This window comes from Paroedura picta, chromosome 3 (assembly GCF_049243985.1).
Source record: "Paroedura picta isolate Pp20150507F chromosome 3, Ppicta_v3.0, whole genome shotgun sequence".
Classification (NCBI taxonomy): domain Eukaryota; kingdom Metazoa; phylum Chordata; class Lepidosauria; order Squamata; family Gekkonidae; genus Paroedura; species Paroedura picta.
In genome coordinates this window covers 94,966,512-94,982,381 of record NC_135371.1, presented here as the reverse complement: position 1 = coordinate 94,982,381, position 15,870 = coordinate 94,966,512, and the positions used below count along the sequence as shown (strand labels likewise).

Here is a 15,870-nt window from a genome sequence, read left to right as displayed (position 1 = left end):
TTAGGGGATCCCAGGGTCATCACCCTGCCAGAGCAGACTGAGAACAGCCAGACCACTCATATTATGCTCAGGGAGAAGGAGATGGCTTGAGAGAAAGAGAGTCATGGATGAGCTAGAACTCCCCCTCTTCTCTGTAACTGAGGCTCAGCTAAGGCTGGGCCAGGAAAAAAGAATGCTGGGATCTGATCCACCACTGGGGGAGGCTAACATCTATAGGAGGAGTGTACAGAGTTGTTTCTTTAAGTGAAACAGTTTAGAAAATAAGACATTCGCTTGTTATTTAAACATTCTCATTTAACGAAACAACCTATTCTCTTCACTGCCTTGGTAATTTTGTTGGATCAATGGCAGAATCAGTTGTTAAAGGTATTTAATCTTTCATATACCTCTCAGTTCTCCCATGTAAATATTCTCCCAGATAGTCCTCAGCTAGAGTTCTTCTTCTCTCAAGGCACACTTAAATAGGCTGACCATGAAGGTCTGCTGATTGGCCTATACAAATATCCGCCTTCTTTCTTGGAATTACATGAATTGGTAACACCCATCATTTCCCTTGTATTTCATATCTAGCAAGATTAAAAAATGGCAGGTTTCATACTGCAATAGAAAACTTTTATTTACAATAACTTTTCTCACATCTTTTATCTCCATGCCTTCGCCAGTTTGTGTATCACTCATGTAAGATTGCTGCCAACTGTTATCAGATACAAATATTTTCCAGCATTTGCCACTTTTCTCAACTTCCACAGTGCTTTCTATAATGTTGAATGTTGAATCTCTTATGAAATGATATTCCTGAGGCATCATTAAACCACCACACTAGACAACAGTTTTACTAGATTAGTCATGTTCTTACCTAATATGAAGGCCACAACGTAGTTAGAAATCTGACCCATGCCAACTATAAGAAAAAGTACTGTGAACATTTCCCAGCTGGTTGAGAAGATCTGCAGGAAGCTGAAACCTGTTTGTACTCCCATCGTTGCAAACAGAATAGTCTTTCTTCCAAACCTTTTGGAGAAAAGAAGAATGAACAAGCAAGGTGTCTATAAATAAATCTCCTAAATAATTTTTGTCAAGTACTAGGAAAAACAAAAAGATTTTTTTTGAAAGTTCAAGCTATTCAAGGAGCAGTTGTTCCTCTTCCCCATTATATTATAACAATTGAAAACACTGTACAATGTATTATATTATAACTAGAGGCAAATCTCATTGTATCCAGGAATACAACGGGCGCTAGAGCTTGGCAGTGGGAAGAGGAAGGGGGGGGGGGGAGTTGTCCAGTCTGTAAAGGCATCGGATTGAATGTGTGTTGTGTGGGAGGTTCTGGTGACATGGAGACAAATGAGGGCATGGGTGTGGAGATATGGGTGTCAATAACCTGTGGTTTGGAATGTTCGTTGAGTGTAGGAGAAGACTGACCTTTGGGAATTGTGGCATAGTGGTTACAGATGAGCTTTCAAGAGCCATGTCTTCAGATATGTGAAGGGGAAATCAAACTGGAGACTCTTCTTAGGGGGAAATTACATGGCAACCAATTCCTCCCAGTTCTGCATTCAACATCATTTCCCTTCTTGTCCCCCTGCCCTAATAGACATGGGGTAGTCACAATACACAGGTGTCTACCCTGCTTCTTCTGTCTCCATTTTTTTTACTGTTGATAAAATGTTACATGTCCAAATGCTTCTTTCATGGCTGCTCCTTATTCTGGGCTACTTATGTCTTTGAGTTCATAGGAGTTTTTATTTACCAGCCAATCATCTCATCTCTAGATTATAATGATCAGCTCTGCAGGCAAAAATGGCTACTTTGGAAGCCGGACTCTGAGGCATGTACGATTTTCAAGCCCTCCTCCAAACCTCCAGGATTATCTCCAACCCAGGGATAGCCAGCCTCCAGGTGGGGCCTGGAGAGCCTCTGAAATTACAGCTCATCTGCAGAGTATAAAGATCAGCTGCCCAGGCAGAAAGGGTTCCTATGGAGTTTGTACACGGTTGAGGAGAAGAAACATTTAAGGTCTCCCACACAGGTTGTTGTGGAGTTGAATCACTTGAGGCCTACTGCAAAGGGTTGTTGTGCAGATAAAACAGGAGGCAAAAGAACCTCTGCAACATCTTCCAGTATCACCTGCACAACAACCCTGTGTGGTAGGTCTCAAATCTGCAAAGAGTTGCTTGGCTGTTTCTTCCCTCCAGCAGCATGGCTGGTCACAGCAGTATTTTAAGTGAGAAGGGGCTTTTCTGTGGCCTCCCTGTCAGCCAACTGTTTGGCAGAAGGGGATAGCCCCCCCCCCACCACCCTCAAAAGGAATGACCACCACCATGCCCTGAGGCTCCCCTGAGTTGCATTTGGAAACGACTTCCTCCCCTCAGTCAGGGCCAGTCAGAGGCTCCTTCATAGTAGGCCTGAAGGGAGGGGGAGGGAGCGCACTCACCAGCCTCCTGCCAGCTCTGTCAGGGTTCTGAGGCCATTTGCAGTTGGACTTTGTGTGAAAAGGGCTGGCACAGTCTGTCCAAGCCTCTGTTCTCATCCCCCTTGGCAGCTCTACTGACCTCCTCTCCCTGAGGTGGTCAGGAGCAGACTGGCAGCAATGTCTCCAGATTGTCCCTGACTGGGCTGGGGGGGTGGGTCGGGAGGTGCTTTGCACCTCCTAACTGGATGGAACTCTGGTGTGTCCTGGTGAGGGCCGAATCGGATTGGCCCCTTGGCCCCTCCGCTTGTCAGTCCAGGGCCAAGGGGCCAATTGTTGCCCCCCCTTCCCGGACTGGGCCCACACCCACACCCCTTAGCCTTTTATTTATACTGCGGAACGCAGTTTACAGATAGTTGAAAACACTTCACGATGCTTTAAACATTTACATATTACTTACCTGGGCAACATCAGTTTACAGTAATTGCATAAACCAGTGGTCCCCAGCCCCCGGGCTGCGGCCTGGTGCCAGGCTGCGAAGGCCTCAGCGCCGGGCCGCAAAGGCCTCAGTGCCAGGCCGCGGCTCCCTCTCCCCGCCCCCCCCGAAGCGAGAAACTCTCCAGGCCGCCAGCAAATTGTGGCCTGGTGAGTTGGATCCGCTTCAGCAGCAAATTTGCTCGCAGCCTGGCGAGCTTCTTGTTGCGCTTTATGCCAATAAAGGTACTCTGAATCTGCGGGAGGGGGGGCACGGCGGAGAGACGGAGCCGCGGCTGCCGCTGGAACAAACGTGGACTTGCTGTGCATGCGCATTTGCGTCAGGCAGGCCCGCAAACGCGCACACGCGGCAGTTTTGTGGATTTTGTTTTATGATTGCATGTTGTTCGGTGCAAAGTCGTGTCCGACCCATCGCGACCCCATGGACAACGATCCTCCAGGCCTTCCTGTCCTCTACCATTCCCCGGAGTCCATTTAAGTTTGCACCGACTGCTTCAGTGACTCCATCCAGCCACTTCATTCTCTGTCGTCCCCTTCTTCTTTTGCCCTCAATTGCTCCCAGCATTAGGCTCTTCTCCAGGGAGTCCTTCCTTCTCATGAGGTGGCCAAAATATTTGAGTTTCATCTTCAGGATCTGGCCTTCTAAGGAGCAGTCAGGGCTGATCTCCTCTAGGACTGACCGGTTTGTTCGCCTTGCAGTCCAAGGGACTCGCAAGTCTTCTCCAGCACCAGAGTTCAAAAGCCTCAGTTCTTTGATGCTCGGCCTTTCTTATGGTCCAACTTTCGCAGCCATACATTGCAACTGGGAATACCATAGCCTTGACTAAACACACTTTTGTTGGCAGGGTGATGTCTCTGTTTTTTAGGATGCTGTCTAGATTTGACATAGCTTTCCTCCCCAGGAGCAAGCGTCTTTTAATTTCTTTGCTGCAGTCCCCATCTGCAGTGATCTTGGAGCCCAGGAAAATAAAATCTGTCACTATCTCCATTTCTTCCCCATCTATTTGCCAGGAATTGAGAGGGCCGGATGCCATGATCGTTGATTGCATACCAGAGTAAAAAAGTGTGCACACACATTACATGTTAGAGGCATATGGGAACAGTATGCAACAACCAAGCAAATGTATATGTGGTTTTTAAATTATGTACGTTATGTCCATGTTAATCTAAACACCAAATTTTGAGTCCAAATAGACACTTAAGACCAACAAAGTATACAATGGCTGTATACAATGGATCGTTTAGTACGTTTAGGATGATTGCTACAGGCATGCAGATATGTTTGTCGGTTTCTGGTATAAGGAGGTCTCTAGGCTTCCATTGTTTATTTTAACAGTAGTGTCCAGAAAATGTATTTCTTGCATAGATTGGTTCATTGTCAGGTTGATGGACTTTGGACTCAAATTTTGTTTGGTACACAGCTGCCCACCTGAATTAATCTAAAAAGTAAAGGAAGAATTGGCCAGGAATCCAGAGCAATTTCAATGGCATTTAGTCTCTAAGCAAACATTACTCTGTTTATTCCAAACTGCATTTGCTCTCTCATACAAGGAGAAAAGGGCATGTACGTTACCTGTCAGAGAGCTGTCCTGATATAAAGGATCCAAGCAACACACCAACAAAAAACAGAGATGTTGTTAAGGGGGTTTTCCAGTCATCATCACATACTAGATTCCACTGCAAGAGAAAAAAAAACCCACATCATTTTACAATGATTTCAGGTGACAAAGTAGACTTTGGATAATTGGTTAATGAATGCCATGGAAGGTGCTATAAATTTGGGGGCAAGGAAGATACTATAAATTTGGTCAGCCTAAAACACAGTTGTATAAAACTTGCACCTGCCTCAATGAACTTTTACGCAGAGCTACTTTATAACTGTAGCATACTTACCTGCATGCCTTGCAACAGAGGCAGCCAAAATAAATAGGCCCAAGCAGGGAAGAGGGTGAAAGGAATGATACACTCTTGCAAGTCCATATGGGAGAGAAAGCCTGGGCGGTAAGTCCATTGTGGCAATATTTTATTTTTTAAAACATTTACACCCCACCTTTCTCCATGGTTCAAGGGTGTTTACAATGCATACTGAAAACACCAAGGAACAATAAAACCCCAAAGTCCCCAAATAACAAAAACCTAACAGAATGTAATAAAATGCCAGCAATCTACATGCATTAATTAAAGAATAAAACAGCTCGACAAATCCTTCTAAAAATTTCCAAGGACAATACTGTCTTCACTTCTTCAGGGAGTCCGACTCATAAACTGCGAGCAAGGACAGAGAAAGTACAGGCTCTTCTTGTAGCCAGGCAAGCCACCTTTAATGAGGAATAATCAGGAGGTGATAATATAAAGACCACAGCTGCCACACACGGACATACAGTCTTCTTTGTGTAATTTCCGAAATAGCACAGGAAGAAAGTTTGTATCACATCCAAATAAATTATATTTTGGCTTTGGGTAAATATTTTTTTAAAAAACTGGAAAATATAATAGTATTTAGGCTTCCACAAACATGAAGGGAAGACATACTTGGAAACCAGGGACAATTGCCCAGATCAGGCATGCTCAGGGTTTTATGGCCATAGAGAAGGGAAGAGATCTTCAGCTGATTATGCAATTGTTTTGAGAACTTTAAAAGTTGCAAAGCCACTAACAAATGTGTTAAGCAAACAAACTGAACAGCAATTAGATGGCATAGCATTAAGAGAAACAAACAAAAACTTATACTGAAATGCTGCCAAAAATTTTAATATCTGACATTGAACAAGCTGTTTGGAATGCTTGCCTCTAAATGAAGCTGAACATTTTAACCATATACATCTTTCTTAGTCTGGCCTGTACTTAAGCCAAAATACCTCCTCCCACCGAAACCTAACAGTTCCAGTGGTATCCCAGGCATCAAGATAAGGGGAAATGTGGATATCAAAGTTCTTGGAACAACTTATTCCTATAATCCACAGCCAAGTAAGGGAATGCAGAGTGCCTCATGTGTGTAGTTGTCAAGGGCTACGGGGAGAGAGATTAAGGAACCCACCATTTTCTTGATGATATTGACAAGGGTTCAAGATGGCAACCTGAGTAGTCACTAATAATCTACATTTCATCAATTGATGGCATTGGTTTGCTGAGCAGTGAGCCCAAATCTGAAATAAGCTAGGGAGTTGGCCTATCACTAGAATAAGGTGTCAGGGCTTAAAAAGCAGGAAAGAAAATTGGCAAAAAAGAAGAAAAAAAGCTGGGATTTTGTGCCCTGCTTTTTAGTAACCAAAGAAGTCTCAAAGTGGCTTACAATCAACTTCCCTTCCTCTCCCACAATGGACACCCTGTGAGGAAGGTGAAGCTGAGAGAACTGAGACTGGCCCTAGGTCACCCAGCTGGCTACAAGAACAGGACTGAGGAATCAGACCTGATTCTCCAGATTAGAGGTTGCCACTCTTACCACACCACACTGGATAGTAGTAGGAAAACTGAATGTAAAGATAAGGAAGAACTGAATTTTAAATTTTGAGGATTGTTCACACATAACAAAGGACTGAGAAAAATTGGTGCCCTGATCCCGCATTCAGTATGTGGCTCTTACCACTTACAGTACACAAATATAGCTTGCACTTTTGCCCACTGTTATCTGCTTACAACATAATTTATCTGAATGACTCAACACCATTAGACTGAGAACTCCAGTGCTGTTCATTCAATTAAACAAAGCTGTACTGTACACTTTTGGTGGGAAAGTATTACATTGCAACAGTTTTTGTACAGGCACCTAAGTGCTGAAGCAAAGAAGTTAAATCTGTTTCAGCTAAAGGTACTTGAAAATGGGAGTGTGTAATGTTGCTCCTCCAGAGAGCGATGTAATTTACAACCAAGATCCTTTGGCCTTTAGCTGCCACAGATGCAGGAAGTAATTCCTTAAAAATTCGATCTTGCAATTAAAGCAAGATTTCTCCTAGGTGCTCTCAAAATGGAGAAGCCATTTGAGAATATTAAACTAGGCTTCTTTGTCTTACCTGAATAAGACTGCAATAATCTGGGTTTGCGGGACAATAACCCATCTTCTTTCTCTACTACTGTCTCATGCCTCTATTTCGATTCTGTATTGTTTTTAGGGCAAAACTGTTTGCTGGTTAAGTGTTTTGTTTCCCTCCTTTTATTCCCACCTTAGAGATCTATTATGCCTAGTATATTAGGGTAGGGCGGGTTAGTGCAGCTAAGGTGGGGAGAGAAGAAATTAGCACAGGAGTTGGTTGTCCTCTCTGGGGGGCGGGATCATGGAAAGGGCGGCCCAATCAAAGGGGGGGGGCTTGCATTAGGGCCAGGATTCCAACAATCACTGGCCAGAGGCGCTATGGCTGGGGGAGGAGGTTGGACAAGAGAAGGGGTGGGAGCACTGGTGTCACGTATAGCGGTGGTTCCCAACCACAGGGCTGCGGCCCCGTGCGGGGCCACGAAGACCCTGGCACCGGGCCACGGCTCCCTCTCCCCGCCCCCCCGCAGAAAGAAATTTCCCAGGCCGCAAGCAAATCGGTCGCAAAAACGGCCAATTAGCTTGCGGTCCGGCAATCTTCTTTTTCTGTGTGGGGGGGGGGGAGAGGGAAACAGGGCCACGCATGCGCAGCCACAAACGCACATGCGGGGCAGTTTCGCGCATGCATGCACGGAAGTCTACGTCCCCCTGAAGTGAACATCATCAGGACCTCCTCTCCACCTACTAGTAGTGTGAGGTGGGGGGAGTTGAGTTTACTGATTTCCGACATGTCAGTAATGTTTTATGTCTTTTAATGGGATTTAATTGGGATTTTAAGACACTGTAACCCACCATGAGCTGTAAGGGAGTGGCGGGAAACAAATATAACAACAACAACAACAACAATAATAATAAACAGGAACCAGTGTGTACAATAGGCTTAAAAGATCCCTTTTTGCCACAGAATTTGTGTTCAACACACCTAGGGCACCCTTCATGTGACAGTCCTGACACAAGGAATGATTTGATGATAACAAATCAGTTTGTTATTCCTGCTTGTTTGTTATTTAGCATACCTGCCAATGAACTCTGTATTGCTTTCTCTAGATTATCAATTAAGCCAGGTTGTGATACAGTTGTGTTATCACCTTCCTGTCAGCCTACTTACTTTTTCACTGCCTTGCCAATAAACATAAGATAATTGTCAATACCTGTGTGTTTAAAGGAAATGAGCCATCCTGATTCACCCCCAGACTCATTAGCCTGAAAGCAGTGACAAACTGACTCAAGTAAAGCCGGCTGAAGTTTAATCCTGCAAAGACGGAGCTCCTGTGGTTTGGTAGAAAAAGGCCAAGCAAGGAAGCAGACTGTCCAACCTGGATGGGGGCCAACTGTCAATTGCATGCTCAGCCAGGAACCTGGAGATGAACTTTGACACCTCCTTTTCCATAGAGGAACAGATTACAAAAATAGCCCAGTTGGCGTTCTTCCACCTACGCCACGCCCAATTACTCGTGCCCTACCTGGCCCCAGAGCACCTAGCCACAGTGATCCAGGTCACCTCTAGGCTGGATTTCTGCAACTTGCTCTATGCAGGCCTATCCTTCTCCCTGACCTGTAAACTCCAACTGGTACAGAATGTGGCAGCCAGGTTTCTCACGGGAACACCTCAGAGCGCCCATATTCGGTGAACATTCCAACAGCTGCACTGACTAGCAGATGAGTATTGGATCAGGCTTATGCTTTTGTTAATTACCTTCAAGGCCATTTGCTGTCTGGGCCCTGAGTATCTGCAAATCCGCTTCTCTACCTATGACCCCCAAAGAGCTTTATGCTCCTCCAACACCAATGAACTGGCGATCCTTGGCCCCAGGGAAGCTTGTCTATCAACAACTAGAGCCAGGGCTTTCTCAGTCTTGGCCGCCACCTCATGGAACAAGCTCCCAGAGGACATCAGGGCCCTGCCGGAGCTAAAACAATTCTGCAGGGTCTGCAAAAAGGAACTCTTTCACGAGGCATTCGGTCAAGACAAGTGAACAAGCCACTAACCACCAACCAGAAGTCCCATGATCTGCACTAATAGAAAACGGAACCACAGGGCAGACAGACCAATCTGTTGTTTATTATTGAGTACTGTTGTTATATAAGTTTATTTATGGTTTGTTGGTATTAAGTACTGTTCTTATATTACACTGTTTGATACAAGTTTCACTGTTTTTATAAGTTTTATAAGTAGGGGCAAAGCTCCTAGAATTACATGTAACAGGATTAACTTTTGCTTATATATTCCTACTGTTATGATGGTCAGTTCTTAGTCTGACGAAGAGTGCTTGCACTCGAAAGCTCACGCCTTGAATAAATCTTTGTTGGTCTTAAAGGTGCTACTGAACTCTGATTTTATAGATCCATACCAGCGCAGGCTTGGCCGGGCTGGGGCAGGCAGGTGCCTCTGCCAGCTGTCCCTAGGAGTCTCCCAGAAGCTCACATCCATCCCCGGTCACAAAAGTAGCCTGAATGGCATTTTTTCACCCACGCCAAGCTAGCTTACTAGCGCCCTACCTGCCTCCAGAACACTTGGCCACAGTGATCCAAGCAACGGTCACTTCCAGGTTAGACTTCTGTAACTCGCTCTATGCATGCCTGCTCTTGGTTTTGATTTGGAAACTACAGCTAGTACAAAACGCAGCTGCAAGGGTCCTACCTGGGACATCGTGGAGGGCACATATTCAGCCAGTGCTTCATCATCTGCACTGGGACCACTTATCTTCTTTTGCCCCCCACAGAGTGTTCTGCTCTGCGGGTATGAATATGCTGGTTGTCCTGGGCCGCTGGAACATTCGCCTGGCCTCGACTTGGGCCAGGGGTTTTTCAGCTGGTGGAATGAGCTCCCATAGGAGCTAAGGGTCCTGTCGGAGTTGTCAGCTTTCCGCAAGGCCTGCAAGATGGAGCTATTCCGCCAAGCATACGGTTATTATTTATTTATTTAGTTAGTTATTTGATTTGTATTACTGCCGCTCTCAGAAGCCGGCTTGCGGCGGTTCACAATGTTTCAATACAAACCAGTACATTAAAACCATCATTGTATTGTTGCATTGTTGTATTGTTTATTGGTCATACTATACTGTTATATGTTTACAATTATCAATTATTATTGCACGGTTATTCAAATGTTTTATAGACTGTTCCATGTATTGTTCTTATGTTATTATGTAAACTGCCCTGAGCAATAAATAAATAAATAAATAAATAAATAAATATTCCCCATTAAAACCCCATAAACAATGACTCAGTCACAATGATGGCGATTAAGAAAAAGCTATTCCCATACAGGCCCACTGGATGGGCAGCACGGAGTGGATGGATAATTGGGCATAGGGTGGAACAATCTGGGGAACCAGGCCAATCTAATACTGGTTGAGGCCAGGGCGGCGTCCCTGGTAGTACCATCTGAGATCGCCATCTGAGACAAAGATCAGGTAAGATCCTCACTCCCAGTTTTCTGACCTACATGCTGAATGGAAGGGAGAAGGCTGATGTTTTATGGTTCGCCATCTTGCTTAGTCTGATCTTATATTGTTATTTTCACAGTATTGTTGGGGATTTTATTGTGTTTTATTAATTCTTGTAAATCTCCATGAGACACCTGTGTGCAGTGGTATATAAATATAATCGTAAATAAATAAGGGTGTTCATTGTACTGTACTGCATATGAGAGTTGTAATGTAAACTACCCTGAGCCAGAAGGGAGGGTGGTATATAAATAAATAAATAAATAAATCTTCACACCACAACTATTTATTTTGCACACCTGTGCATATGGTCATTAATCTAGGACTGACAGGTTTTGGATGAAAGCCAAGAAATGGAAAAGTTTCAACAGGCCTAGCTACCCCAGTCAAGCTTAGATTACACCTTTAAACAGGCCTTTCAATATTCAAAGCAATTTAAAGCTTTGCACATTGTCTGAATACACAGAAAGCCATATAAGTCGCTTGTTCTACGTGGTGCAGAAATTTACCAGTGATCTCCATGTTTTCATGAAGTGGTCATCTACTTTCAACTTACAAAAATAAAAACAAACACTGGAGGGGGAGTGGAGGAAGGTAGAATGAGAGTGAGAAAAAGGATCATGAGTGACATATTTACTTTCGTTATCAAAAGAAACTACTAGTATACTAGCTACATACACAGTATATAATTAACATAACAGTTAACATAATAGTTCTGTATCCTGGCTACATAACTATTGTGGACTGAACCTCATGGCTTTAAAAAAAAAGTAAAAGCAAAAGGAAAACAACATTTTGTTTTGTCTCCTAAGGCACATTTTCCTTTCCTTATGTTTGAGGGTAAATCAGCACCTGCATATTATCAGGCAAACATGGGACTGCCTAATCCGTGTTTGCCTGACAAGCCTCTGGAGGTAGGTAGGAGCTGGTTTCCAGGCAGACTTGACTAGTATGGAAAGAGTTACACAACCCTCATCCTCTGTGCCAAATGTCAATTCCCAAACTCCCTCAACATACACAGTAATTGGGCAAATATGGGTTTGCTTTTGTGTATACAATGTGTTCTTATGCAAGACTGTGTGTATCCTGTATAGACAGAACTGTGTGCATTGTGGATTGTCACACTTCTCAATATTTCAGCCTTGGCAGATGGGAAGGGAAGAAGTGAAAGTGGCCCATGATGGCCTTTGTAGAAGTCTCTTGTCTTCTCACAATTCCGCCCCCTCTCCTGCTGTCTTTGTGCTTTTCCAGTAAACACTTTGTACAACTAGGTTTTTCAGCAGGTATCAGAGACTTGGAGCTAAGCAGGGTTGACCACAGTCAATAACTGGATGGGAAACTACCAAGGAAGACTGAGGTTGCTATGCAGAGAATGGCATGCAAACCATTGCTGCGTATTTCTTATCTAGATCAACCCCATGGTCACTAAGAGTCTATTGCTATTTGTGTGTGTGTGTGTGTGTGTCCTAGAATTACCCTACATTGGAAGTTCTCATACAGAATCCTGGTTGTTCACCCAGATCCACCACCTATGAGAATACCCCTTATAATCATCATAAAATGAATAAAAAATATTCAGAAGGTTTAGATCAATGCCTGTCATTGTTTGAACTGAATGTGTTGGAGCCTGAATGTATTTAAAGACAGCTTTCCTTCCTTTTGTATGTTGTTGTTGTTAGGTGCGAAGTCGTGTCCGACCCATTGCAACCTCATGGACAATGATCCTCCAGGCCTTCCTGTACTTTACCATTCCCCGGAGTCCCTTTATGCTCACACCGACTGCTTCAGTGACTCCATCCAGCCACCTCATTCTCTGTCGTCCCCTTCTTCTTTTGCCCTCGATCGCTCCCAGCATTAGGCTCATCTCCAGGGAGTTTTTCCTTCTCATGAGGTGGCGAAGGTATTTGAGTTTTATCTTCAAGATCTGGCCTTCTAAGGAGCAGTCAGGGCTGATCTCCTCTAGGACTGACCGGTTTGTTCGCCTTGCAGTCCAAGGGACTCGCAAGTCTTCTCCAGCACCAGAGTTCAAAAGCCAAAATTTTTTGACACTCGGCCTTCCTTATGGTCCAACTTTCGCAGCCATACATTGCAACTGGGAAGACAATAGCTTTGACTAGACGTACTTTTGTTGGCAGGGTGATGTCTCTGCTTTTTAGGATGCTGTCTAGATTTGCCATAGCTTTCCTCCCCAGGAGCAAGCGTCTTTTAATTTCTTTGCTGCAGTCCCCATCTCACAGTGATCTTGGAGCCCAGGAAAATAAAATCTGTCACTACCTCCATTTCTTCCCCATCTATTTGCCAGGAATTGAGAGGGTCGGATGCCATGATCTTAGTTTTCTTGATATTGAGTTTCAAGTCAACTTTTGCACTCTCCTCCTTCACCCGCATCAAGAGGCTCTTTAGTTCCTCTTTGCTTTTTGCCATTAGAGTGCATCTGCATATCTGAGGTTGTTGATATTTCTCCCTGCAATCTTAATCCCATCTAACCCCGCCTTTCTTATGATGTGTTCCACATACATGTTAAATAGGCAAGGCGACAGAAAATTCCTTTCTTGCCAAACTCCTTTCTCAATTTTGAACCAATCAGTGATTCCATGCCCGGTTCTCACTGTTGCTTCTTGGCCTGCCTATAGGTTTCTCAAGAGACAGATAAGATGCTCTGGTATTCCCATCTCTTTAAGAATTTGCCACAATTTGTTGTGCTCTATACAATCAAAGGCTGTAGCATAGTCAATGAAGCAGAAGTAGATGTTTTTCTGGAACTTTCTCCATGATCCAGCGTACGTTGGCAATCTGATCTCTAGTTCCTCTGCCTCTTCAAAATCCTGCCTGTACTTCTGGAAGTTTTCGGTCCACATATTGCTGGATCCTAGCTTGTAGGATTTTGAGCGTAACTTTGCTAGCATGAGGAATGAGTGCAATGGTGCAGTAGTTCGAACATTCTTTGGCATTGCCCTTCTTTAGGATTAGAATGTAAACTGACCTTTTTCAATTCTGTGGCCACTGTTGAGTTACCAAATTTGCTGGCATATTGAGTGTAGCACTTTTACTGCATCATCTTTCAAGATTTGAATAGTTCAACTGGAATGCTATCACCTCCACTAGCTTTAATGTTGCTCAGACTTCCTAAGACCCATTTGACTTCAAATTCCAGTATGTCTGGCTCCGGGTCAGCAGTAGAATTGGCTGCCCAAGGAGGCAGTGAGCTCCCCCTCATTGGCAGTCTTTCAGCAGCAGCTGGACAGATACTTATCCTGGATGCTTTAAGCAGATCTGGCACTGGGCAGGGGGTTGGATTAGATGGCCAGTATGGACCCTTGCAACTCTATGATTCTGTTATATGATTCTATTCTCAAAAAGGGGTTTTGTGCATAAACATTTTCCATACATTGTATAAGACAGGAGTACAGCTAGCAATCTGGGGAGGGAGAAAGTACTGGCTGGCAATCACAGAATCACAGAGTTGGAAGGGGCCATACAGGCCATCTATAGTTCAACCCCCTACTCAACACAGGATCAGCCCAAAGCATCCTAAAGCATCCAAGAAAAGTGTGTATCCAACCTTTGCTTGAAGACTGATATCTAGCCTATATTGTTGTACTTGTAGTTGAAACCCATCACTGCACGTCCTTTCCTCTGCAGCCAACGGAAACAGCATCCTGCCCTCCTCCAAGTGACAACCTTTCAAATACTTAAAGAGGGATATCATGTCCCCTCTCAACCTCCTTTTCTCCAGGCTGAACATTCCCAAGTCCCTCAACCTATCTTCATAGTGTTTGGTCCCTTGGCCCCAGATCATCCTCGTTGCTCTGTTCTGTACCCTTTCAATTTTATCGACGTCCTTCTTGAAGTGAGGCCTCCAGAGCTGCACACAGTACTACAGGTGTGGTCTGACCAGTGCTGTATACAATGGGAGTATGACATCTTGAGATTTTGATGTGATGCCTGTTGATACAGCCCAAAATGGCATTTGCCTTTTTTACCGCTGCATCACACTACCTGCTCATGTTTAGCTTACAATCCACAAGTACCCCAAGGTTTCGTTCACACACAGTGTTACCTAGAAGCGTATCCCCCATCCAGTAGGCATGCTTTTCATTTTTCTGACCCAGATGCAGAACTTTACACTTATCTTTATTAAATTGCATCTTGTTCTCATTTGCCCATTTTTCCATTGTGTTCAGATCTCGTTGAACTCTATCTTCTGGAGTATTTGCCAGTCCTCCCAATTTGGTGTCATCTGCAAACTTGATGAGTAGTCCCTCCACCTCCTCATATAGATCATTAATAAATATGTTAAAAAGTACCGGACCAAGCACCAACCACCGAGCCCTGAGGTACCCTGCTACTCACCTCCCTCCAGTCTGATGAAACACCACTGACAACAACTCTTTGAATGCGGTTCTCTAACCAATTCCCTATCCACCTAACTATCTGAAAATCAAGATTGCAGTCCTTCAATTTATCCATCAGAACATCATGGGGTACCTTATCAAAAGCTTTACTAAAATCCAAGTAAACGACATCAACCTAATTTTCACAATCCAGCAAACCTGTTACTTGGCCAAAAATGGAAACCAGGTTTGTCTGACAGGACCTCTTGGAGACAAATCCATGCTGACTTCTTTGGATCACCAAATTGTCCTCCAGATGTTTGCAGATCGCTCCCTTTAATATCTGCTCCATTATCTTCCCCACAACAGAGGTCAGACTCACTGGTCTGTAGTTTCCCGGGTCATCCTTCCTCTCTTTTTTGAAGATCGGAATAATGTTTGCTCTCTTCCAGTCCTCCGGGACATCTCCAGTCCTTAAAGAGGTCCCGAAGATGATGGACAAGGGTTCTGCAAGTTCTCTGGAAAGTTCTTTGAGCACTCTCGGGTGCATTTCATCCGGCCCAGGGGATTTGAACTCATCCAGTGCAGTTAAATGTCTCTCGATAACCTCTCTGTCCATGTCAACCTGCCACCCAGACACTATCCCTTGGCTATTGCCATCTCTAGATGTGCCTAAACCCTTTGACCTGTGGGGAAAAACAGATGTAAAACAGGTGCTGAGCCTTTCTGCTTTCTCTGCATCCTCGGTTAGAGTTTGTCCATCTGCACCCAACAGTGGGCCTATTGCCTCCATTACTTTACGTTTGCTCCTCAAATAACTGAAAAATCTTTTCTTGTTACAATGGGCTTCCCTGGCCAATCTTAGCTCACTCTCAGATTTGGCGTTTCTGATGATTGAGCTACAGTTCCTAGTACCCTGTATGTACTCTTCTGTCCTTCTCTCCATTTCCTGAATATTTCCCTTTTCTTTCTTAGTTCCTCTTGAAGTTCTCTGTTCATCCAAATAGGCTTCTTAGAGCTCCTACAGTGTTTTCATCTTTCTGGGATATTCATGGATTGAGCATGGAATAGCTCTTGTTTGAGTAGTGCCCTGTCTTCACATGCTCCCTTCTCTTCTAGCATTCTCGTCCATGGTATGCCACTCATCATGTCTCT

The 15,870-nt window shown here is 44.3% G+C and overlaps 1 protein-coding gene across 3 annotated transcripts in view; it reads right to left on the bottom strand.

Moving 5' to 3' along the window:
- Positions 1 to 15,870, bottom strand: part of SLC22A4 (solute carrier family 22 member 4) — an 88,506-nt gene that overhangs the window by 47,114 nt on the left and 25,522 nt on the right. For all 3 annotated transcript variants that reach the window (XM_077326897.1, XM_077326895.1, XM_077326896.1), the window contains exons 2-3: positions 4,479 to 4,582; positions 857 to 1,011 (exon numbers count right to left, since the gene is read on the bottom strand). In XM_077326897.1, the coding sequence (XP_077183012.1) occupies positions 857 to 1,011; positions 4,479 to 4,582 (259 nt within the window). The remainder of the gene's footprint in view (positions 1 to 856; positions 1,012 to 4,478; positions 4,583 to 15,870) is intronic.